Below are 26634 nucleotides of genomic sequence, written 5' to 3'. Positions count from 1 at the left end.
CTATAATATGGTTGATAGTCTGATCCCAGCAGAACACAGATCTGGAGATTCAAAATTATTCTTCAAATATGACAAATAAAAAATATGGGGATATTTTTCATTTTTGTAGGCTGTAGTCAGTGACATGTTATCTACTGGACTTAATGAATCCATAAACTTAATAGAAGACATGCCTGAAGATACATTTCTCAGCAGTTAAGGTAAATATTCATGTTCTCACTTATTCTTTTTCTGCACAGCTGCAACTTTGGTCTTGAAAACCAACTTTATTCCCAATAGAACACAAAGGAGGAGAATCCGTTTTTTGTCACCAAAACATATATCAAAAAGTGTTTGTTATATAAAGCTAAAATTTCACAAACACATAAATACACATAAATATACACAGTTTCAGAGTTAAAAAGGTAGAAATTGTACAAAAAATCTGAGTTTAAATGAGCAGTGGTTCAAGTAATCTGAAAATGTGAGTGTCTTGTCCCACTTAAAATGAATGAATATGAAAAAAACAGATGATTAACATATAAATAAACTGGAAAGGCACTCGGACGGCACGATACTCCTCCAAGGCTGTTCCTTCGCTGATATGGCATTGTCAGAAATACAATATTTTAAAAAAAATTTTTTTTAAGTAATGCAGCATTTGTTTATTAGTTATTTATGATCAAAAACCACGGCAACATTTAATATCGATGTTCCCACAAACAAAATGACCTTGTGCTGAGCACAGGTGTGTGTTATGCATGTGTATGTTATGTATGGATACCGAATCACATGACCTAAATATTTAGTGGGCAGCGGGAATTGATGAGACTCAGAAACACCCTCACAATTTAATCAGTTGTTTCTTGGATCATTTCTGATGGATAAGTCCTGATAAGTCCTCAGCGGTGGATTTGTAGTAGAATCGCAATCATGTGATCGTCAGCAAGCAGCTGACGTAGTGTTCATTTGTTGTCATGGTTACAGTGACGCTGTGCCGCTATCTGGCAGTCATACAGAAATCTTTAACAAATCCGTGGATCCAGACTATAAGCCGCATCACTGCCAGAATCTAATCTTGTTTCATTTCTGAACTTCCCTGAAAGTTTCATCCAAATCCGTTAGTCTGTTTTTGAGTAATGTTGCTAGCAGACAGACAGATATACGTATGCCAGTCATCACATAACTCTGCTGTGTTCCTTGGCGGAGTTATGATACCTAACAGCTAATTTTATGCCTCTGTTAGTGGAGATAATAAATCCACACACTGGAGTTTAGACCAACAAGATCAGATTTTTCTCCGCTTCACATTATTAGGTGTTTCTTTTGATCACTCGCCACCTTTTATTTTCTTCTTTCACACACAAACCTGCACTCGGCGGCCGCTAACGTCATCATCAAAGAGAGGCCGGCGAGGCCTTCATCTGAACTGATTACACACCGAAACACATTTAACAGCTCTGGAAAATAAATGAGAACCAAAAAAGGTCCTTGGGAAAATAAAGCTCTGTTTCTGTACTCGTGTAATGGAAAAAAGAAAAAAAAAAGCTCTCCATGCCAGTCAAAGAGATTGATTTCCATGTTCACAGGGGGGTCAGCTTTCATATCAAAGATGCTGCGATGTGATTTTGATTATGACTGCTTCAGCGCCACCCCACTGAGATGATGTTTTTGGTTTGTTTAAAACTGCTTAAACAACAGAACAAAGCTCAGACAGTCGGAGAAGCAGACAAAAAGAGGAAAAGCAACTCCTTAATTAAAGCTGCAAACAATGTCGTCGGGTCAGCGAATCCAAGCATGTCCACCAGGTGGCGCTGTGACTGAGAGTGTATTTCGACCTATGGATGTGATGAGGACTGGACTCTGATCATACACGTAAAGTTTCAGGCAGACTGGAGCATATACAGTCTAAGTAGACAGCACTTCCTGTTTCATGGCGAGCCATCAAAAATGTCCACCAGGTGTGGGTGTCTGATCGCATGTAAAGTCTGAAGCAGATTTGTGCATCTGCTAGTTAGTTAGATAGCACTTCCTGTTTCATGGCGAAATGTCGAAATTCCGCATTTCCACACCGTCAGACTTTTGCAGAGCATTTTGATAACTTTTGATCGCCCATGCCTGGTGTATATCCTGGCCAAATTTGGTGTCAGGGGTGTCAAACATGTGGCCCGCGGACCAAAAGCGGTCCTCCAGAGGGTCCAATCCGGCCCTCAAAGTGTAAAAATTCCAGAGAAGACATTAACTGCAGATTGTAAATTAATAGAACTGTAAATTTAAAATAATTTCGAGACCATGACAAATGGTCTTGATCACAAAATAAAATACTAGATTGCTCACTGTCCTTCTGTCATTTTGTGTGTCATTTTTTAATATTTTGTCTTGTTTTTGTTGTTTTTTGTTTGACTTTTGTCGTTTGTCTCATGTTTTTTTCATTTTGTTTCCGATTTGTGTCGTTTTTGTTTCTGTTTTTTTTCTCTTGCTTATGTTGTCTACTTTTTTGTCGTTTTGTTTCTCGCTTTTGACATTTATCTAATTTTTGTCATTTGTCCAATTTTTTATCTCTTTTCTGTTTCATTGCGTGTCATTTGTCCAATTTTTTTTGACATTTTGTGTGTTGTTTTTGTCATTTTGCATCTCATTTTTGTAATATTTTCTCTTGTTTTTGTTGTTTTTTGTCTTTTTTTGTCTGACTTGTCATATTGATCATAAAGTGAAACAATAAATGAAAAACTGAGGCATAGTATTACTGAAATTGAATTTATTTTTCTTAAGAAATTTCAGGTCGTTCCTAATGTTTTGTGAAAAGAGTGCATTAAATGTCAGAATGTACTTTTTTGAATTTAGAGTTGCTGCTTGTTTTATTGGTTATTGTGCTGTGGTTTTACTGGTCCGGCCCACTTGAGATCAAATTGGGCTGAATGTGCCTCTAAACTAAGATGCGTTTGACACCCCTGGTTTATAGCTTTTGAAAATGTTCAAAAATGACCCCAAATCATCGAAAATATGACACATAATTCAAAATGGCCGACTTCCTGTTGTGATTTGAGCATGGGTGTCAATTACAGTTTTGTGTGTCTTGACTAGATACATATATCTACCAAATTTCATAAGTCTAGGTCACATGTACTGGTTATAATAAATGTTTGAAATTGTCCAGGGGGGACTATTGAGCCATTTTGGCACGTGTTGCATTCCCCTAAAATATCAAATTTTTCACTGGTCCTGATGTGTGTGCAAATTTTCATGCGTTTTCAAGTATTTTTTCAGGCCTCAAAAATACATTTCTTTTTTCCAGCGAAGAAAATAGAATAATAAACCCATGGGTTTTCTTCCCCTTGGTGCTCGGACCCTAATAATTAGTCACCTTTCAATTGGAGGAAGTGTTCATTCAGCGTTTACAGAAAGTTCTCGCAGTGCTTTAGAGCAGTTATGGGGTTTATGGGAGTAATGAAAGGCTAGTTTCTGCCTTTGTGTCACAGCAGAGACGCTCTAGATGCTATGGAGAAGACGTCCAATTAAAATCAGAAAATACGGCCTCTGAACTGGAGGTTACTGCTCCCAGCGGTGATGCTCCAACAATATTTTCACGGACAAACGTCTGTCGATGGAAATAAATTCACTTGGCTGTGTGTGAGAGACTTCGAGTAATGGTGGCCTGATTGCAGCTCAGAGTTTCTGAAGAGCAGTCAAGAAAAGTTCTTCATGTCTGCAACTTTATCCGTCTAAAAGGTCCTCAGCTCACGGTTAAATTACACGTAGAAAGATTCTGATGAACAAACTTACAGGTTATATAACGGAGGACTGCAGCATTTTAAGGCTGTGAAAGTGTAAAAACTATGATATCATAAAAGAAAATGACATATTTCAAATCTAACAGCGGCAATTTTTCATGATTTTGCATAAAGTACATTTCCTGACACTCATGCACAAATTTTTCTTGTAGTTATACTGGTATTTTAACTCACGTTAAAGTAAAATAAACTCATCAGAATACTTAGTGCACCAATGTGTGATACCATACTTTTAATAAATTGACAATAAAGTAGTTTTTTCACAGAAATACTGCCAGGACTCTTATTCATATTTAGATTTGGTTCCAATTTATTGTGTAGAAGTGAAGAATTTCAGTCAGAGGTAAGACGTAAATGAGACAATCTTGGACCTTTGTGCCTCTAAAACGTAAGAAGATTTTAAAAAACTAATTTATGCATTATGTAAAAGTGGACTACAGCATTTAGAAATTTTAATAGCAATATGTATAATAACTGTGCTGTATAAAAAAAACTGATGATATATTTCAAATCTGACAGCGGGAATTCTTCATAATTTTACATAAAGTATATTTTCTGGTGCCAGTACTGCTATCGTACCTTAGAGTAAAGTTGTGAGAATACAGTTTTGTTTTTTTTTTCAGATTTCTCATAAAAATCCTGCCAGGATTCTTGTTCATTTTCAGACGTGGTTCCAGTTTATTGTACAAAAATGAAAGATTCTTCTGCAAAAACTTGCACAAAATCAGAGATAAGAAGTAAAATGAATTAATTTTGGGCCTTTGTGCTTCAAACCAGTAAGAAGACAAACTTCAATTTATTTAAAGGTGGACTACAACATTTTAAAACTTTAATAGTTACATATATATGTGTAACGTCCCTGAGAACTAGGGGTTGAGCAGAGTAACAAATATGCAGAAAACCGGATAACGAGGCAGGGAAACTGATCGTGTAGCAGACAACTTATTTTACAAAAAAAAAGGCAGCAACAACAGGATTCAGTCCAAGGCGAGCTTATTAACACAAAGCCGCTCAAAAATCAAAACACCACATTCCTGATTCTAGCAGAACGCAAGACACCAACACGGCACCCTAGCAACTGATCTGGCCCACTGGCAAAGACGATCAGGTTGGCTTGGCTTTTAACCGTCTCTGATTGTGAGGTAGCTGCAGGTGTACCTGGCCACTCCCACCAGGCATAACCTGAGAAATAAAATAAAAAAGAGGGGAGAGAACAGGAACAAAAACACAACCGACCCCACCTGCACATGCTTTCTTCAGCAGTTGCTTTAGGATGTGGACACCTTTTTCTGCTTGTCCATTAGATTGTGCATAGTGTGGACTTGACGTGACATGATGAAACTCATACTGCTTTGCAAACCTTCTTCATTCCCTGCTACTAAAACATGGTCCATTATCACTCACTACAATGTGTGGAATGCCATGCCTGGCAAATATGGATTTGGTGTGAGTAATCACACATGCTGATGATGTGTTTGTGAGTAGTGCCATTTCTGGATAGTTAGACAAATAATCCACAACTACAAGGTAGTCTTTACCTTTGAGGTGAAACAAGTCCATCCCTACTTTTTGCCAAGGGGATGCAGGCATTTCAGGTAACACCACTGGTTCTTTGCTTTGTTTGTTTCTGTGTTTTTGGCACATTTCACATTTACTCACAAGTGTCTCAATATCTTTGTTTAGTCCAGGCCAATACATTGACTCTCTTGCTCTCCTTTTACATTTTTCAATGCCAAGATGTCCTTCATGTATCCTTTTTAACAGATCTGGCCTCAGAGCTTCTGGGATGACTATCCTTCCTTTCTGTAGTACTAGTCCATCAAAAAAACTAAGATCTCCTCGAACATGGTAGTGAGGGCATGAGCCTGCAGGCCATCCGTCATCCATGTTTTGAATAACACGCTGCAGCTCTGTGTCCTGTGATGTTGCTTCAGCTATTTCTCTCGATTTTGTGTCAGATACTGGCAGAGCACTTGACACCATATTTATGTGACTTTCAATGTCCTCATCTGTTGCACTCGCACAGCTTTCAGCAGGTGCTCTGGACAAGGCATCTGCGAGTGCCAGGTGTTTCCCAGGTGTATAAACCAGTTCAAAGTCATATCTTTGCATTCTTATCATTAAACGCTGGATGCGTGGTGACATTACATTTAGATTCTTTTTGATAATGGAGACCAGTGGGCGGTGGTCAGTTTCCACAGTGAACGACGGTAGTCCATAGATGTAACTGTGAAACCGCTCCAAACCATAGGATACGCCTAAACATTCCTTCTCACTCTGGGCATACTTGCATTCAGATTTTGTCATGGCCCTAGACGCATAGGCTACTGGTTTCCAGTGCTGTCCCTCAACTTGCAGAAGCACTGCTCCAATACCATCTTAGGAGGCATCTGTTGACACTTTGAGCCTTTCTGTGTGGTCATAGTAGGCTAATGCTGGTGCCTTGGTAAGAGTCTGTTTCGGTCTTTGCCACTCTTGCTCATGTTTGGTAGCCCATTTGAAGTCACAATCATTGTGTAAGAGCTCATGGATACAGGAAGTCTTTGCTGTGAGGTTGGGAATAAATTTGCCTATGAAGTTAACCATTCCCATAATGTGCAACACACCTGTTTTGTCTGCTGGTCTTGGCATGTTCAGTATTGCTTTTATCTTGCCTTGGTCTGGTTGTACACCCTGAGCTGTGAGTTTGTCTCTGAGGAAGAGGATTCCTTGCACTGCAAACTCACACTTGGCTCTATTGAGTTTCAGTCCATACTTCTGTATACGCTCCATCACTTTGTAAAGTCTCTGGTTGTGCTCTTGGAGAGTTGAGCCCCATACAATAATGTCATCAATGTAAACTCTGACTCCCTCTAAGCCTTCAATGATCTGTTCCATTGCTCTGTGGAATATTTCTGGTGCAGATTTTATTCCAAATGGCAGTCTAAGAAAACAGTACCTCCCAAAGGGTGTATTGAAGGTACAGTACTTAGCGCTGCTCTCATCCAGTCTTAACTGCCGGAAACCTTGTGAAGTGTCAAGTTTTGTGAAATAGTTAGCTCCTGCCATTTCACTGATTATCTCCTCTCGTGTGGGTATTTGATAGTACTCCCGCTTAATGTTCTCGTTCAGATCTTTTGAGTCCATGCATGTTCTCAACTCACCGTTCTTTTTCTTGGTGACAACCATAGAGTTGACCCAATCTGTAGGCTCCTGGACCTTTCTGATCACACTCAGGGTGGTCATTCTGTCCAGTTCTCCTCTTCTTTTTGGTAAAACATTGTCTGGAAAAATGATTCTTTCCGTGGCAGTTGCAGCATACTTTACCAAACGCTGGACATTGCTTTGGCTTGTGCTGTGATCCGCAGCGCTTGCAGAAGAACATGGCGTCCTCGGTCCGCTGTGCAGTCCGGGTCTGTGGGCGATGTCTCCCGCTCTGAAACGATACTGCGCCGATGGCTGCTCCCTCACTCATGCGTGGTGTGGCACTTGACATCACGCTGAACGTTTTCATGTGCTTTCGGGACAATTCGCTAGCTTGGCATATTTTAATAGCCGAATCTAGCATCAAATCGGACTCGCGAAGGAGTCTCTCTCTTAACTTTTTGTCTTCAACGCTAAAAACAATTTGGTCTCTGACCATTGAGTCCTTCAGTGTCCCAAAATTGCAGGACTGCGCTTTCAAAGCAGGGCGGTCACAAAACTGTCAAACGGCTCGTCTTGTAGCTGCATGCGAGACCTAAACACGTATCTTTCATATGTCTCGTTTTTCTTCGGAGTGCAGTGAGTGTCAAACTTAGCAAGCACAACGTCCATCTTTTCTCTATCATCAGCCGCATCAAACACGAACGTGTTGTACACTTCAATGGCCTGTGGCCCTGCTAATGTTAGCAAAAGTGCTACCTTTCTCGTGTCCGGCTTTGTTTCCAGTCCCATCGCCGTGACATACAAATTGAACCGCTGCTTGAATGCACGTCATTTTTCGTCGACGTTACCCGACAGTTCCAGGCTTTCTGGCGGCTTCAAATCCATGTCAGCTTCTCCGGTGGGTGCTCAACTTACTCGGTTCACTCCTGGTACCATGTTTTGTTCATGTTTGATTAATGGAAGAGGCTTGCTGTTGCTCAAGATGAACATTTATTGTTAGCAGCTCGTAGCCATGCTAGACAGAGTTCACATAGAAAACGAAGAGCATCTCCTTCTGCTGCTGCCTCATTCAAACAGTGCCAGTCCAGACAGCAGCGACACCTAGTGATAGCTACTGATCATAACAGTTCTGAATTAACAGTAACTTGTCAAGAGTCAGTTTGTGGAATTTCTTCCATCTTAATGTGTTTCAGAGCATCAGATACGTTGTTCAGAGGTAGGGTTGGTACACAGTGGCTAGAACTACTTGACTACTGTTAGAATCCATACTATGGAGAGAACCAATCAGCTAAGAGAAACGACAGTCCATCATTACTTTAGGAACTGAAGGTCAGTGGAGCCAGAAAGTTTCAAGAACTTTGAATGAATCCTCAAGTGCAGTTGCAAAAACCATGAAGTGGCAGACAAACCTCAACATCAACTGTTCAGAGGAGAATCAGACCTTCATGGTGGAACTTCTGCAGACAAACCACTACTGAGGATGAAGAAGAAGAAGAAGAGAAACAACAGGAATGGACATTAGACCAGTGGAAAGCTGGGCTTTGGTCTGATGAGTCCAAATGTGAGGTTTTTGGTTCTTTGTGAGACCAGAAAAGGTGATGGATGGTCTCCACATGATGGTTCCCACCGTGAAGCATGGAGGAGGAGGTGTGATGGTCACTGTTGGGGATTTATTCCAAACTGAAGGAACCCTGAACCAGCATGGCTACCACAGCATCCTGCAGCGACATGACATCCCATCCGGTTTGGTTTAGTTGGACCATCATTTATTCTCCAACAGGACAATGAGTCCAAACACACCTCCAGGCTGTGGAAGGACTATCTGACCAAGAAGGAGATTATGGAGATGACCTGGCCTCCACAGTCACCTGACCTGAACCCAATCCAGATGTTTGGGAAGAGATGGACCTCAGAGTGAAGGCAGAAGGACCAGCAAGTGCTCAGCATCTCTGGAACTCCTTCAAGACTGTTGGAGAACCACCCAGGAGACGTCATGAAGCTGAAGGTCCCACAGCGACTGTCCATGAACCAGGAGAACAAACAGAAACGTATCAGACCTTCATAGTTCATCATGATTCTTTGTTGACACACTGAGCTGCTGCAGAGATCATGAATGGTCTGGCTGGTAAACAGGAAGTTTCAGACCTCAGGAAGATGAGATAAGATAATCCTTTATTCCTCCCCACACCAGAGAACATTTACAGATTCACAGCAGCAGCAACGTAAAGGTTGCATGAAGGTTTCATGTCTCAACAGCTACAAGCTCCACCTTCAAGAAGAAACACGGAAACTATTTCTCTGCACAGCTTCAGGTTTATGTTGGATATTTGTACCTAACTAAGAACTGTTCTGTCTGAAGTCTGAAGTTACCTGATTTACTGGAAACAGACCAGAAGCTCCGTTTTTGAAGTGGAGTTTAATGAATTTCAACGCCGTTCTTCTCCAATTCCTTTATGGTTCACGGATTATTTTAAAAAATAAAATTCAGTAAATGACATCAACTTGTGTTTACTGGTTAAACTTTGGGGTTTTTTGTCACATATTTACACCAAACTACCAGTGAGATCAGAAGAAGAAGAAGACGGTAAAATGTCTGCTGGAACATCTGAATTATTCTATCTGATCTGTTTACTGGTCTGTTCCTGTACAGGTGAGTTATAATGTTCATTTATTATATTATTCATTAATTCTCCCTCTGATGGACCTGAACAGGCTCTTATTTTGCAGGAATGAATATGTTTACCAACAGTGTAATAATATGAATAACTGCATATATTCATGTTTGTTTTAAGGATGTATTTACATTTTAAAACAACTGAATAAAATTTCCATTTTAATTGAACCATTTAGTATTTTCTACTTTTCAATTAGTAACTTTTTCAACAGAGGTCAGTCCTGATCAGAACCACTAAATATGAATCCAGTTATAGGATTTTAACCTGTTAAATACAACTTTGTCCACATAGTCAAACTTCCACAATTATTATTTCCTCCATATTGAGTGGAAATGTTCTTCTCAATGTGGAATTTGTTAATGATGAACAACTAAATGGATTCTAATGAAATAAATGGATTCTAATGAACTAAATAGATTCAAATGAACTAAACAGATTCTAATGCAGGATTATTTATTCAGTGTCAGATGTTGTTTTTTTTGTCTTAAGTCACACTCAGGACCTTCTGTAATCTGATTACATGTAATCTGTTACTAGCCAACCCTGATTCCTCTTCATCAACCTGATGAATCCACTGATGACTAAAACAACAGAAGCAGCAGCTCAGAGTTCATGGAGGAGTTTAGTGGTTAAACACTTCTCATCTGGATCAACTTTAACTTCTCTGTTGTTTCTTCTTCAGCTGAGACAAACTTCAAAGCTGAACTTGGACAGGATCTCAGTCTGTCATGGACAATTCCCGAGGAGAACAACCCCATCACCGCCGTAGAGTGCTGTAGACCTGAAATGAAAGCAAAATATGTTCTTTCCTACCGAGATGGACGCTTAGATCCAGAGAACCAGCATCCATCTTATAAGAACCGGGTGGATCTGCAGGACAAAGAGATGAAGGACGGAAAATTTACTCTGATTCTGAAGAATGTGAACATGGAGGACACTGGAACATATGAGTGTCATATTTATGAGAATAAAACATGTAGCTGGATTAGATCCATTTGGGAAAGATCCAGATGGAGGATTGAATCCATCATCAGCATCTTCAACCTGGAAGTTGTTGAACCAGGTGAGTGTGTGTTCAGAGTTCAGTTTGTGTCTCTGATGAAGCTGCTTGGTCTCAGATCAGATGTTTGTGGTTTATAAAGATGTTGCTGATGAGACTAGAGAAAACTGCTGATCTGACTGATGTTCAAACACCTGATACCTCTGATATCTCTGATATTTCTGTCTGCAGGAGACATGGATGAAGAAGACATGGTTGGAAACATTATACGATCAGTCCTGGCAGTGATACTTTTTGCTTTGTCTTCTGTTGGTTTCCTGATCTGTAGATCTCTAGATGATCCATGAAGAAGAACCCAAACCTCCCAGTTCCTCCTGATGAAGTAGCAGCTGAACAGATGTTATGAAACAAAGACATGAAAGTTTTTCTGAACAGCAGCAGAACAAACTGTGAATGTGAACAGAACAGAATGAAGCTGAATCCACCTTTTCTCATGTCTTAGTCTGAGGAGAAATCCCTGTTGAAGCCTCCGACTGAATCTGGTGAAATAAATGAATGTGTGGTCATCAGAGACGTGAAGAAGTGGACGGCTGTAGTCCTCTCTGAAAGCTCTGAAATCATGTGAACATGTTGAACATATCCGAGGGTTCCATCAGACTGGTGTCTGCTGATGTCAGGAAGTGTTTCCATCAGGAAGGTTACTAAGGAAAACACTACATGTTAGTGTGTCTCTGAACTCATGGAATGATGTCAGTTTCCTTCAACAATGACAACAAAGTTCATTTGTTTTCAACCCAAACCAGGATCTGGATGTGAACCTGCCTGAACTGAAACAGACAATAAACTAAAACAGGTCACAGAAGGTAGAAATCTGAGCTGTTTAGTCGGTTGGAAGACTGAAGGAAGTTTGTTTACTGCTTGAAAAATAAAAGATCAACATGTTTTTATTCCTCGTTCAGTGTTGTAATGTGGAATGTGACCAGCAGCTTTACCTCAGCAGTGTTTAAATGTCAAGTACAGCAGCTAACCCGGAGATAGAGTCCATACAGGATGCTAACAGCACAGGCTAGTGCAGTGGCTAAGCTAAGCTAAGCTAAGCTAAGGTAAACCAATATCATTCCCACATTGGTGACTAAGCTGCTATTATAAAACGACGTTAAAGTGTCCCCGAGGTGCAAAACATTTCAGAAAACAACAAAAAATTTTACACCAGTTCTTGTTTCAGAGTCTTTCTGGGGACGTTGTGTTACATCGTCACTATCAGGGTCTTTATGACACTTTTCCTCAGTCGTGTTAATTATATGGATGAAATAATAATTATTACGCAGTGTGCTGTTTGCCACATGAAGTACTGTCATCTTGCTGACCTTCTGCATTCTGTTCTGGTTCTTGTTTGTAATATCGGTACCATCAGTGCTTCAAAGCTGCTGCCTGAGAAAATAAATAACTTCATGGTGATTTTGTGTGATGTGCCTCCTTATAAATGTTAAAAATCTGTGTGTATTATGTATTTTATGCATTTATTATGCTGCTGAGTGGTTTGTAAGCTTCATCTTTGTCCTATATTATGTTTTGTTGTTAATCTGCAGATAAATGTAGTCCAGTAAAATAACATTGTTTGCTACTGAACTGTAATGAAGGTTGAATAGAATAAACAGAACTTTTACTGATAGAATGTACTGAGTTAGTTCACAGAAATGATTATTTATATTGTAACAGACTGGAAATAATGAACTTTACTGTAAATAATGATCTTTACTGCTGTTTTTTCACTTCAGCTTTGATGCAATGATAATAAAGGTGTAGTTGTAAAATGATCACAGTCAGACTTTGTACCAGTTGATTGTTTCTTGTATATCAGAGGGTTAATAAAGCTGACAGTAAACCTGGACTCTGACCTGGAATCAGTTGGATCTAATTGGTCTATAGCAATAACAATAAAAACTAACCAGGAGAATAAACTCACCACTGGAGTTTGACTTCAGATTACCATTAAATAGAATTCCTCTGACAGATGTGTCAGTCTGGTTCTGTTCTGGTGTCATTATCATGACCTGATGCAGCGAGAATTTACAAAGAAATGACACAAAACTACACAAATCTCCTCCAGAAACTAAACAAACCTCTGTTCTACTGTTTTTAGTTTCACTGACTTAAAAAAATCTGCAGTTTGATGCATCTTAGTGTGCATCTTTCAGTTTATAATTTGCAGTGGAAACCAGCTTATTTCTGATGTATGTCTGTAAAACACATTACAGCAGGGGATCCCTCACTGGCTTCCCACCACCAACACAACCAGTGGACCTCACTGCTGACAGAAAATCTGAAACCTGCAACACCCCAGTATTGTCTGCAGCAGCTTTGTGGTCGTGCTTCAAGTCCCAAAGTCAAACTGATAAATTCCTGGACTCGTTCCATCTGAAGTCACATGATTTATTAGAACTACAGAAATGAAGGTCCGCCCTCCAGGTCTGTTGTCCAACCAGATCAGTTTTGTTTCTGCTGTTGACAGTTCAGTATCATTAAATCGTCCTGAAACCCTCCATGTGCTTTTAAATCCCGGTGAACTCGTCAGTTTATGGAACTCGTTTCGTTGCAGAAATAATGACAAACCTGAATCCCAGAGAAACCATTTCACTGTCAGACAGCTTCAGTACAAAACAGCCAGAAAACAATATTAACTTGTGTTTTCTGATTAAACTCAGCTGTTGTTGGTGATTTACACCAGTCTAGGTGGAAACATTTTCAATGATATTCTTAAACAAACTGTCCATTGACTCAGTTCCAGCAGTTTTATTTTTTTCTCCATACATTAAATTTGTTTGGTTGTTTTTAACAATATCTCAGGAACTCTTAAAGATGAAAAACCTGAAATGTTCAGTTATTTTCTCATCAAGTCATTGAAAAGAAAATTATTTTCACTGAACTTTAAAAGCTGACTGAGCAGGTTTGACGTGTTTGACCACCAAAATGAGCTTATTGGTAGACAGTCTGATCCAAGTACAGCAGAGTTCTTGAGTTTAGATAGAAACAAGAACTTAAATGGCCTCATTGTGTTTGTATCTGCTGTATTTTCTGTACAGATGTAGATTAATAAACTGTCCCTGTTAAAATGTCTTTCAACCCTCTGAACCCCAAACATCCTTCTTAAAGTTAACAGAATGAACGTTTCCAAACCTGCTACACAAAGAATCCTGCAGAGGTCTCTGACGTCGTAAAAAGTCACGATAACCGACTGTCCGGAGTGTGATGTTAAGGGCCGTTGTGTTAACGTTAGTTAGCTAACTAGCTAGGTTGCAAATGTTAGCTAACCGGCAATGTCGGTAACATAACCTACACTTACAAAAAAACAATATAAAGTCACTATTACAGTTGCTGCATGAACATGAACATGAACATGAACATGAACATGAACATGAACATGTCGCCAAAACAAAGACATTTATTTGATAAACTTACTTTTTCAGTGAGTCAGTGTCTGCTGAAGTTGACACTCTCGGCAACGTCTCTCTCTCTCTCTTCCCGGTCAAAACGGCTTCTTCTTCTTCTTTGTGCCAGAATTAGACTGGTCCTCCAATCCAGCTCATTGGTTCAATGCTGCCACCCTCTGCCCAATCACATGTCTTGGAACCCTTTGAATGTATTACCATTTCCGGTAATGACCAAACTTAATTACATCAATTTTAATATTCGGTTCTGTATTATTTTAAGTCAACGTGAAAGAAATGAGCGCGTTTAATAGGCCCCAGAGACACTTCAAATCTACGTCACTGAAACATGATCACAAGAGAAATATAACTTAATCATGTTGGATACACTTGGTTCAATTTTGTAAATTCAAAGACCTGCATTTTCCCATTTTTTCAGTGCACAAACACACCAAGGAACATAACAATATGTAACTTCCAATCATCTATGCAAGAATCTGATGATATATTTCTGTCTATATATAGAACTATCTATATGTATAATTCTGACAGCAGCTTTTCTACATAATTTCACACAAAGTACATTTTCTGACACTTGTGCACGACTTATTCTTGTAGTTTTACTATGGCACTGGTATTTTAACTTAACTTAAAGTAACATAAAATTGTCAGAATACAGGTTTTTCATGAAAATCCTGCCAGGATTCTTGTTCATTTTAAGATGTGGTTTTAATTTATTGTGTAGAATTTGAGATTCTTCCTCAGAAACTTGCACAAAATCAGGGATAAGTAAATGAGCCAATTTTTGAATTTAAATGTATTGAATGCACAACTATACATGGGCTATTGTACACAATAAATATAGAACTTATTGTGAAGAATTTAGTGTTCTTCTTCAAAAACTCAAATAAAGTCAGAGATGAGAAGTCAGTGAACTAAATTTGGGCCTTTGTGCTTCAAACGGAGATTTTGAGAAATAAACTTCACATTATTTAAAGGTGGACTACATCATTTTAAAACAGTAATATTTACATTATATAAACCTCTTTAAAGGAACTGATGACATATTTCAAGTCTGACAGCAACAATTCTTCATAAATTTACATAAAGTACATTTTCCGACTCATACACAACTTTTCTTGTGCTTTAACACCAGTGCTGGTATTTTAACTTAAAGTTAAGTCATCAGAATACTGCATGATACCAAACTCTTTTACTAAAATGAAAAACAACCTCAGGTTTTTCATGGTAACACTGCCAGAATTCTTCTTCAAGTTTTGACTTGGTTCCAATTTATTGTGCAGAATTCATTTTTTTTGTGAGAAACTTGCACATCCAGCAAGTTTTCAGAATACTGTGTGATACTAAACTTTATTTTAATAGTGTGGAAAAAAATGAGTCTTTCATGAAAATCCTGCCAGAATTCTTGTTCATTTTAAGTTGTGGTTTCAGTTTATTGTGTAGAATTTAAGATTCTTCTGCAAAAACTCACACAAAGTCAGAGATTAGAAGTAAATGAGTCAATATTGGAATTTAGATTACATATTTAATAAATGCTTGACTATATTTCCAGATGTGTTTAATCAATCACCTGGAGTGAAGCCATTGTCAGATCGATCACGGTGGACAGTAAATAGGTGGATCTGCTGCAGAAACCTCTGTCCTGGTGGCTGCGGTTTAATAGATTGTGAGTTCCAGCAGTAAACTCCCGGCGTTTGCTTTACACCTTGTCTGAATTAGTTGGGCTTTGCCTCTGTGCCTGTAATTACTGCCCCCATCTGAATGAGCTTAGCAGGCTGGTGTGAAGGATCCCAGTGGGGCCCAGCGTGGGTCCTTTCACACCCGCATATTCCAGCCCTGCCGGCTCAGAAAGAAAAAGCCTCACCGCCGTGCAGCTCTGCTAAATGTCACGTTATTCTCTCCTGTCCTGTGTGGGAGGAATTGCAGTCAAAGAACCCCGGACCTCAGAGCCAACAGGATGGATGGGAGTAGATGAGCAGACAATACGGCTTGTTCTGCTCTGTTCAGGCACCGAGAGGGCAAGAAATATCATAATAAAATGGAATAGATGGTGCATAACTTGTGCTCAGATTAGAGGAAATAATAAAAGTCTTATTAATATCACATTATTAATCAATCAATCAGGCTTTTTTTAAAATATCGTCATACAAATACAATGCAACACAAGTACTTTACAGAAATAAAAACATTAAATGCTGCAGATTTATTGAGCCATATTCAAGGACCTGCTGTATTTTTAGTTGTAAAACTAGTTAAGTGGAGAATTTAGTATTGTGTCTTCCTGCAAGTGGATATGGATGGATCCATATTTCTATTAAAATACAGTCTTTGGTCGACGTTTCACCAACTTTTGAGGCTTTAACATCAGTAGAATCTGATGTGTAGAAAGGGACACATTTTAAGATATTTTGGTCAATTTTGATTCATTCTGGATAATTTTAAAGTCTAAATATCTAAAAACTGGAACCTTGTCTTGTCAAACTTTCCACACATCAGATTCTACTGATTTTAGAGCCTCAAAAGTTGGTGAAATGTCAACGAAAGACTGTACTTTAGTAGAAATATGGATCCATCCATAGATATACACTTATAGGAACTTTATGGAGACACTAGACTACCAAAATTCTAAAATATTGTCCGTTTTCAAACACAAATACTTATTCATTAGTGCCATTTTAAACTATTTTGAGTTATTTCAAACAAATTATGTCTTGTTTTGGACCGATTTGAGTAATTCTGGACATATTTCAAGATATTTTGATCAAATTCTAGGATTTTTTAATAGATTTCAAGTCATTATGGACAACTTGGAGTCACTTGCCAAATTTCAAGACATTTTTGAAAATATTTTGAGTATTTGACAATCTTCTACAGGGCACGTTTGGAGTCATTTTGGACTGTATTTTGGAAACTTTGGACAGGTTTTAAGATATTTTGGTCAATTTTGAGTCATTTTGGATAAATTTATAGTCTAAATATCTACAAACTGGAACCTTGTGTGGTCAAACTTTCCACACATCAAATTCTACTGATGTTAGAGCCTCAAAAGTTGGTGAAATGTCGACCAAAGACAATTTTAGTAGAAATATGGATCCATCCATATATATACACTTACAGGAACTTTCTGGAGACACAAAATCACCAAATTTCTAGAATATTGTCCATTTTCAAACACCAACACTTAATCATTAGTGTCACTTTTTTTTTTTTTTTAAAAACATTTTTGAATTATTTCAAAGAAATTGCATCTTGTTTTGGAACAATTCTGAGTAATTCTGAATAGAATAGAATAGAATAGAATAGAATAGAATAGAATAGAATAGAATAGAATAGAATAGAATAGAATAGCCACTTTATTGTCAACCAGAACATTCACTAGTTGGTGCACATTATGACTGAAATTCCGGTACAACAAACTAACCATCGGACTGATAAATACAAAAACAAACAAAAAATTTTCTAAAAACCAATTCCAATATATACATGTAAACAACTCTATAAATATATATATATATAAATATGTATATATAAATACACACACACACACACACACACACACACACACACACACACACACACACCTACACACACACACACACACACACACACACACACACACACACACACACACACACACACACACACCTACACACACACACACACACACACACACACACACACACACACACACACACACAAAAGTAGCAGCAGTTATGTATTCGTAGTGACAACGGATGCCCAGAAGGATTATTGTGAGTTCAAGAGTCTGATGGCTTGGGGGATGAAACTGTTCCAGAACCTGGCTGTTCTCGTTCTGATGCTGCAGAACCTCCTCCCAGAGGGAAACAGGAGAACAGTCCATGATGGGGGTGTGTGGAGTCTATGATAATGTTGCAGGCTCTGCTGAGACATCACTTGTGTGCAACATCCTGGATGGATGGAAGAGAGGTCCCCACGATCTTCTCTGTCGTCCTCACCACCCTCTGCAGCGACCTCCTATCTGAGGCCCTGGAGCTGCCAAACCAGATGGAGATGCAGCTGGTCAGCAGCTCTCTATGGTGCTTCTGTAGAAGGTGGTCAGGATGGGAGAGGACAGCTGTGCTCTCTTCATCCGTCGCAGGAAGTGCAGACGTTGCTGAGCCCGTTTGTCCAGAGATGATGTGTGTAATGACCAGTCCAGACTGTCCATGATGTGTTCACCCAGAAATTTGGTGCTGCTGACCACCTCCACAGCTTTATTGTCAATGATGAGAGGTGAATGACTGGGCTGCTTCCTCCTGAAGTCGATGACTAACTCCTTGGTCTTCTCGACGTTCAGGAGCAGATTGTTCACGCTGCACCAGTCCACCAGCCGCTTCACCTTCTCTCTGTAGGACAGATTGTTATTGTCCCGAATGAGACCCACTACTGTTGTATCTACATACTTAACGATGTGGTGCGAGGCAGATGCAGAGCAGCAGTCATGCATCAGCAGCAAACGGTAGTGGGCTCAGAACACATCCCTGTGGGGATCCAATGGAGAAAGAGATGGAGCTGGAGATGGTGTTTCTCACTCTCACCGACTGTGGTCTGTTGGTGAGGAAGTCTAGCAGCCAGTTGCACATGGAGGTGCTGATACCCAGTGGACTCAGTTTGCTGACCAGCTGCTGGAGGATGATAGTGTTAAATGCTGAACTGAAGTCAGCCAGCAGCATTTCACATGGACACATTTCAAGACATTTTGGTCAAATTATAGTAATCTTTAATAGATTTCAAGTCATTATGGACAACTTGGAGTCACTTTTGCCAAGTTTCAAGACATTTTTGAAAATATTTAGAGTATTTGACAATCTTTATATTTTACTGGACAAATTTTGAGTAATTTTGGACTATTTTTGGGGAATTTTTTTGACAGTTTTTAACATATTTTATTCAATTTTGAGTCATTCAGGAAAAATTTAAAGTCTAAATATTTAAAAACTGGAACCTTGTCTGGTCAAACTTTTCACACATCAAATTTTACTGATGTTAGAGCCTCAAAAGTTGGTGAAATGTCGACCAAAGACTGTATTTTAGTAGAAAAATTGATCCATTCATATATATACACACTTACAGGAATTTATAGAGACATAACACCAATTTAATTTGAAAATTCTGCATGTTTTTCCCTTTTCAAAAGCCAATAATTACTCATTGTTGTCATTTTGGACAATTTCAAATCTTTCCGGGGGGGTTTTAGGTCACTTGAGGACAATGAATTTGACTCCTTTTTCTTTACTCTGACACAAAAATTACATTTTTATTCAAACAACAGGTTAAAGACAGAAAAGTGAGTGTTTACTTACAATGTACAGCTATAAATATGCGTGAAAGAGCATGTTTATAGTGATGTTTGGTGCAAAAACGTGCAGATTGTGATGATAGGAGGTGCAGTTCCTTGCTACAAATACAGCGTTAATTCACCGGGACAGGCAGCTCCATAAATCCTCCATCCCTGCATCTGTCCTGCTGCGTTTCACCAAACAGCTGATCACTCTTCAGAACACTGGATGTCGGTTCCCAGAGATAATCTCGTCTCATGGCCGAATGCTGGAACGTAGAACTTGCTCGTTATAAAAGGTGCTCCACCAGAGAGGTATTTAGGTTGGCTGAGCTTGGCGGATTTAAAAAAAAAAAAAAATGTGCAAAAATAAATCAGAAAAGATGAAATGAATCATCTGTAGGTGCCGAGGCAATTAGGCGAGCGAGCGGGTCTGTGTGTTTTTACTCAAAAGTGAACATTCATCATATCGCAGCTTGGTTTCTTGATCAGCTTAAAGAGTCCCTCAGGTGGTTCTTCTTTAAAGAACATTAATCATGAATGCTTATTACACATGACCCGCTGATACCAGGTTCCTCCATTTATCTCAGAAGAAAGACTCCCCTTGTGCTCGGTCAAATACTTACACCTGATCCCTGCGAACCCCGACAACGCCCCCGAACCTGCTTCTCCTCCCCCGGATGGGTGGGAAAAACTCTGGAATCTACTGTAGGAACAGAGGAATACTGTATGTGAGTCATTAATAAGGTCCTTTATACACGTTAAAGAACACAAAAATAGAACATTTAACAAATAAACCTGAAAAAAGCAGCATTTCACTTTTGCAAACATTTACTAGATGTACAATATTTTAGAACAGAACAGACAAAAATGCTCTAAGGAATTTCTGCAAAGTTCTACTAGTATTTTCAGTGAAGGGTTCTTTGATATTTCATGAGTTTTCCTCTTAAAGTTCGGATAAGTAAATATGTTCTAGAAATGTTTGGTGACAGCCTTGTTAAACTATTCGGCTCCAGTGTTCTCAAAACTGAATGTTGGACTGAAAACCTTCTTCTTTGTTTACATGGAACATTGTGGGAACGTTTTATTGATTCAAAAATATGTTCTCCAAAACATTGCAACCAGAATGTTCCACCTTTGTTAACATATCACATTACAGAACGTTAATCATAAAGAATGCTTTGACATCTGAGGCTTTGATAACATCTTGAAAACTTGAGAACATTTCTTTATTTTTTGGAAACATTGTCTGATCAAACATTAATAATGTTCCACCTTTGTTCATATATCACATTACAGGAATGTTTTATAAAGAACGTTCTGTCATCTGATGTCTCAATAACATCTTGATAACATTATTTGCATGTGAAACATTGTGAAAACATTTTATGGAAGAATGTTCTATCATGTGTTCCCTCAACAACATCCCTGAAATGTTCTGTACAAAACACATAGAAAACATTTTTAAAATGTTGGTTTCCAAACATTGTTCTTTTGTTATCATGGAACACTGTGAGAATGTTTAATAGAAGAACGTTCTATCATGTGTTTCCTCAACAATATCCCCAAAACATCCTCAGAACATTGCAGAAAAAATGTTTCACTTTTGTTAGCATATCGCAGTAAAGAAACGTTTCATAAAGAACGTTTTATCATCTGAGGTCTCAATAACTTTTGAAAAAAGTTTTTTAAATGTTGCGTTGAGAACATCCTTCATTTGTTATAATTGTGAGAATGTTTTGTAGAAGAACTCTCTATATTGTGTTCACTTAACAACATCCCCTAAATATCCTCAGAACATAGCAGCTGGAATGTTCCACTTCATATAAAGAACATTCTGACATTTGAGGCTTTGATAGCATCTTGATAACTTGAGAACATCATTTTTTAATAAAATCATTGTGGAAACATCTTATAGAACATTTTAGAATGCAAAACATCTTCAGAACATTGCAGAAAGAATGTTCACCTTTAATATATCACATTATAGGAACATTTTTTTATAAAGAATGTTCTGCCATCTGAGGTCTCAATAACATTTTGAAAATGTTTATTTAAATGTTGCTTTGAGAACATCCTTTCTTTATCATGGTGAGAATGTTTTATAAAGAACGTACTATAATGTGTTCCCTCAATATAAACACAAATTTGTTCCACCTTTAATATATCACATTACAGGAACGTTATAAAATCATTCCGTCATCTGAGGCCTCAATAACATCTGGAAAACATTTTTTAAATGTTGGTTTCTAAACATTCTTTTGTTATCATTAAACACTGTGAGAATGTTTAATAGAAGAATGTTCTATCATGTGTTCCCTAAACAAAAAGGCAAAATGTTCCACCTTTAATATATCACATTACAGGAATGTTCTAAAAACGTTCTGTCATCCAAGGCCTCGATAACATCTGGAAAGTGTTTTGGTTGGTTATTGGTTTAAAAATGTTCTTTTGTTAACATGGAACATTGTGAGAATGTTTCATAGAAGAACATGTAATATGTTCCTCAGCAACATCCCCAAAATATCCTTAGAACATTGCAGCCAGAATGTTCCACCTTTGTTAGCATATCGCAGTACAGGAACATCTTATAAGGAAAGTTCTGTCATCTGAGGTCTCAACAAGATCTGGAAAACATTTATTTGAATGTTGCATTGAGAACATCCTTCATTTGTTATATTGTTCCTTCAAAAAAACATCCTAGAACATTGCAGCCAGAATGCTCCGCCTTTGTTAATATATCACATTACAGGAACATCTTTTAAAGAACATTTTGTTATCTGAGGTCTCAATAACATCTTAGAAACCTTTATTGAATGCTACACTGAGAAAGTTCTTCTGTTATCTTTTGAAAATATGTTATAGAAGAATGTTCTATAATGTGTTCTGTCAGCAAAAGGACAAAATGTTCCGCCTTTAATATATCACATGACATGAATGTTCTCTCAATGAAACATTCTGTCATCTAAGGTCTCACTAATGGTTGCATAAATAGCTTTCTTTGTTATAACAGAACAGTGCAGGAACATTCTACAATGTGTCCCCCAAAACATCCTTAGAACATTGCAGGCAGAATCTTCCACCTTTGTTAACATATCACATTACAGGAATGCCTTATAAAGAACGTTCTGCCATCTGAGGTCTTGATAACATCTTGAAAACATTTATTTAAATATTGCATTGACAATATCCTTCCTTTATCATTGTGAGAACGTTTTATAGAAGAACGTTCTCTCATGTGTTTCCTCAACATGAACACAAATTTGTTCCACCTTTAACACATCACAATACAGGAATGTTATGAAAACGTTCTGTCATCTGAGACCTTGATATCAACTGGAAAACATTTTTTAAAATGTTGGCTTGAAAACATTCCTCTTTTAATATCATGGAACATTGTGAAAATGTTTTATAGGTTCTACAGTGTGTTCCCTCTACAACATCCCCAAAACATCCTCAGAACATTGCAGCCAGAATGTTCCACCCTGTTAAGTTGTCACATTATAGGAACGTTTTATAAAAATCAACTGATGCCTCAGTGACACCAGGAAAACATTTTGTGAATGCTGGTTTGAGAACGTTCTTCCTTCGTCATCATAGAACATTATCTGTGTCCCTGACATCCTCCGAATATTGATAATAAAACATTATATTAACTTTACAGGAACATTACTGGAAATGAAAATATTCCTAAAACGTTCTTTAAAGATTTGATTAAAATATTTTTAGAACTTGAAGGTAATGTTCTCCAGTGTTATCAAATCACAATAACAGTAGCTTGTCTTTTGAATTCATTAGCCGCTCACATTTTATTCCACCTGTAGCTGCGCTGGATCCCAGTCGACAGCATCTTGTTCTGTTCTATTTGTGTTTGTGGAACCGCCATACTTACCTGTGTTCCATGTAAATAGAAGCCTGCAGTGAAAACATATGATTTCCCCAGTGGTTCTCCAGGAAACACAACAGGTTGGTGTTGACTGCTGCTGTTTACACTAGTAAATGTCAAGCCTTCCTCAGTGGCAGCGTACACATCGTGGAATATAATCCAGGTTTAAGGTGCAAACACGGAACATAAACAGTTCTGGTTCCTGTAGAAGTGAATATATTTCTAAATAACCAATCGTACCCATGGATCGGGGATTATGTCATCAATTTTAACCATCGTTGAGGCGTCTGAGTGACTCTGAACAGTCATAAAACCATAGTTATCTGTAAACAGAAGAGCATAAAGTCCTGCAGCAGGATTCCACCCACTCAGAACCTGATCTCAGCAGGTTTTGTGCCAAGTTCTGCAAGATGTTCTGACCTACCTGCCAAGTACCTGGAAAAACTGTTAACTTAAGCAAAAATACACAAGTTTAAGGAAGCAGACTTTAATAAAAATTTGAGTTTGATGACAACTTATTTACATCATTTTTTCCAGGTTTAAGTAACATATTATTAGACATCAACCCCAGAGAAGTTGTCAAAGTAAATGAAGCTAAAATCTTTATACTATATTTGCTTGAAACTGTCAGTTCACAGTTGAGCTCAGGTTGCTAATATCTTTCTATTTTGTCAATAATAGTTCTAAAATTTACATAGGGGGAGAAGTTAGATCATCATCACACATGGGCAGAACCTCCAGTGTTCAGATTAAGTCTTCTGTTTTGTATTTTAGTGCATTGTCACCATTAACAGACTGAAGAAGCAGCAGTGTTCTGTGTCCACGTCTGTACAGGACTGAACTAAAACTGATAACTCTACAGCAGATATTACCTTTGGGAGGATTATTTTTGCTGAGACAGAGAAGTGTCAGATTGTTTTCCATCGTGTTCCCAAGATGACAGAAACTCACCACAGTGGAATAGAGTCTAATTAAAGCTGCAAGCAGCGTTGGTCAAGTCCTTGCATCCTTACTGGTCAGCGAATCCAAGCATGTTCACCAGGGGGCGCTGTGACTGAGAGTATATTTCATCCTATGGATGTGATGAGGGCCAGACTCTGACCCCAAAATGTATAGTTTCAGGTCAGATTGGAGGATGTACAGGCTAGATATGCAGCAATTCCTGTCCATCCACCAGGTGGCGCTATCATTGTGACTGTATATTCATGTATGGAATTCATCAGGGTGGGACTCTGATCACCCATGTAAAGTTTGAGGCTGATTGGAGCATGTACAGGCTAGTTATACAGCATTTCCTGTTTCATGGTGAATTGTTGAAGTTCCACCATCCACCATTTTCACACCATCAGACTTTTGTGAAGCATTTTGATAACTTTTTAAAAAAAATTGTTAAGGCCTTTGGTTGGCTTTAGTTTTTGGATATGTCAGTAAAGGCAGACAGGAAAGTAGGGGAGAAGAATGGGGGGTTGACCTGCAGCAAAGGGCCGTGAGCTGGAATCGAATTATAGCCCCTGTTTATGGGTCGTCTGCTCAGCCAGCTAAGTTATCTCGGTGCCCCATTTTGTTAACTTTTGATCACCCATGCCTGGTCCTGACCAAATCCCAGCTCTGTTGCCATATTTGAGTTTATAGCTTTTGAAAATGTGCAAAAAATGGTCCAAAAATGGTCCAAAATAAGACACATAATTCAAAATGGCTGACTTCCTGTTGTGTTTTAGGCATAATTGTGAATTACATTTTTGCACATTGTAACGACGTACTTGGGCCTAGCAAATTTCATAGCCTCAGATGACATATCGTGACTGTAGTTCCTGTTCCAGGTGGCGCTGTTGAGCCATTTTGGCACACACATGTGCAATTCCACTAAAATATCAAATTTTTTGCCAGTCCTGATGTGTGGCAATTTTTGTCAGGTTTGAATATTTTTAGACCTTCAAAATTGCAATTTTAAATGCCACAGAAAAATTTAGAAAAATTTCGTTTGGTGCTCAGACCCTAAAAATCCCAAAACAAGGAGTCCTGAGGAGGTAAACCAGCAGCTGTGTGGCTTTAAAAACACTGTACTATCAAGACTTCTCTGTTAATTTATTAACTCCTGCAGTTCTGTTATCTTATGTGATTAATTTGGTGTTAAATGTTCTTATTCTATTCTCTGGAATAGCACTAGAACCGCCTGCATCTCCAACATGTGTACAGTCGGGGTGAAACGAAGGTTATGGAAGCTCTTCAATATTTTACAGGGGAACCCCTCCCACGCCATAATTAGATAGATTACCGGTTAGCCACGCTCCCGTGTGCAGAGATGTTTTTAAACGGCTTCATCCTCCGGGCAAATGGAGAGGACAGTCAGAAGGAATTACACGCCGTCCAGAGCAACGGTGACTGAGCTGTTAACGGTCGCAGCCAAAGCAAAAAAAAGAAAAAAAAAGAGCAGACAGAGTAACTTTCTCATGTCGAGAAGTGATGAATTTTTTACAACTGCAGAGTACAAAAGGTTCGGTTAAAAATTTAGAGGTCTCTTGGCTGACGGTGGCAATCAGACGTCAGGACGGTTCAGTCAGTCAGGCTGTTTGTGGAGCCATTTATCATTTTAGGATGGATTGTGGAGGATAAAATAAAACAAGCAGGCTCCATGAGTTTACTTAGCAGAGAACCACGTTTCATGTTCCAACACTTTACAGATTTAAATCTACTTTTCTGCATTTTTAAATTATTGAATTACTCGAAAATAAAGGTTTTTGCACAAAATAAAGGCTTTTGCACAAACAAATTTCACTTTTCTGCCTCATTTAAACCAAACTTAACCAGAACTGGCAGAGAACATTCCTGCAACATTCGATAATGTTACCTGCTAGTTCTATAATAGTTCTTTAAACAAAATGTTTAAATCAAATGTTTGTTTTTTCACGAGTTTAAACCTCAACATTCAGAGGAACACAGAAGATGTTCTATGATGACAAAGGAGGAACGTTTTAAACATTAAAAAATGTTAGTTTGAAAACGTTTGAGATGATTTTTAAAAAGCGTTCCTGCAATATGATATATTAACAAAGGTGGAGCATTCTGTCTAATGTTCTAAGGATGTTTTCAGGATGTTGTTGAACACAATAGAAATTCTTCTTTAAAACATTCCCACTATGTTCCATGATAACAAAGGAGGAACATTCTCAAACCAACATTTTAAAAATGTTGTCCAGTTGTTGTCAACATCTCGGGTAATGTTCCTGTAATGTGGAACAAAGGTAGAACAATGTTTTGAGGATGTTGCTGAGGGAACACATTATGGAACGTTCTTCTATAAACCAGTCTCACCATGTTTCATGAGAACAAAGGAGGAACGTTCTCAAAGCAATATTAAGAAATGTTGGTTTGAGAACCTTTGAGATGATTTTTATAGAACGTTGCTGTGATGTGATATAATAGCAAAGG

General features: G+C 38.4%; 1 protein-coding gene and 1 long non-coding RNA gene across 3 annotated transcripts; one reads left to right on the top strand and one right to left on the bottom strand.

The window, feature by feature from the left end:
* Positions 1–7610: 7610 nt before the first annotated feature.
* On the top strand, positions 7611–12468 carry LOC118470031 (myelin-oligodendrocyte glycoprotein-like). 2 transcript variants are annotated; one of them, XM_035946467.2, is made up of 3 exons: positions 7611–9546; positions 10254–10634; positions 10900–12468. In XM_035946467.2, exons 1-3 carry the CDS (start codon positions 9486–9488, stop codon positions 10905–10907), a joined length of 450 nt encoding a protein of 149 aa, XP_035802360.1. In that variant the 5' UTR covers positions 7611–9485; the 3' UTR covers positions 10908–12468. The 2 variants fall into 2 exon arrangements, with proteins under 2 accessions (XP_035802360.1, XP_035802359.1); XM_035946466.2 differs by having other exon boundaries at positions 7628–9546; positions 10803–12468.
* A 5234-nt stretch (positions 12469–17702) lies between these two features.
* On the bottom strand, positions 17703–23422 carry LOC129347480 (uncharacterized). Its single transcript, XR_008599616.1, has 3 exons — positions 23212–23422; positions 19946–20025; positions 17703–19588 (listed from the first exon to the last, which is right to left on the bottom strand). It is a non-coding gene; the product is annotated as an uncharacterized LOC129347480 (long non-coding RNA).
* Positions 23423–26634: the final 3212 nt, after the last annotated feature.

The sequence above is a fragment of the Amphiprion ocellaris genome, chromosome 2, assembly GCF_022539595.1.
Source record: "Amphiprion ocellaris isolate individual 3 ecotype Okinawa chromosome 2, ASM2253959v1, whole genome shotgun sequence".
Taxonomy (NCBI): Eukaryota; Metazoa; Chordata; class Actinopteri; family Pomacentridae; genus Amphiprion; species Amphiprion ocellaris.
Note: the sequence above shows the minus strand (reverse complement) of the source record. Positions and strands in the feature narration are given on the sequence as shown.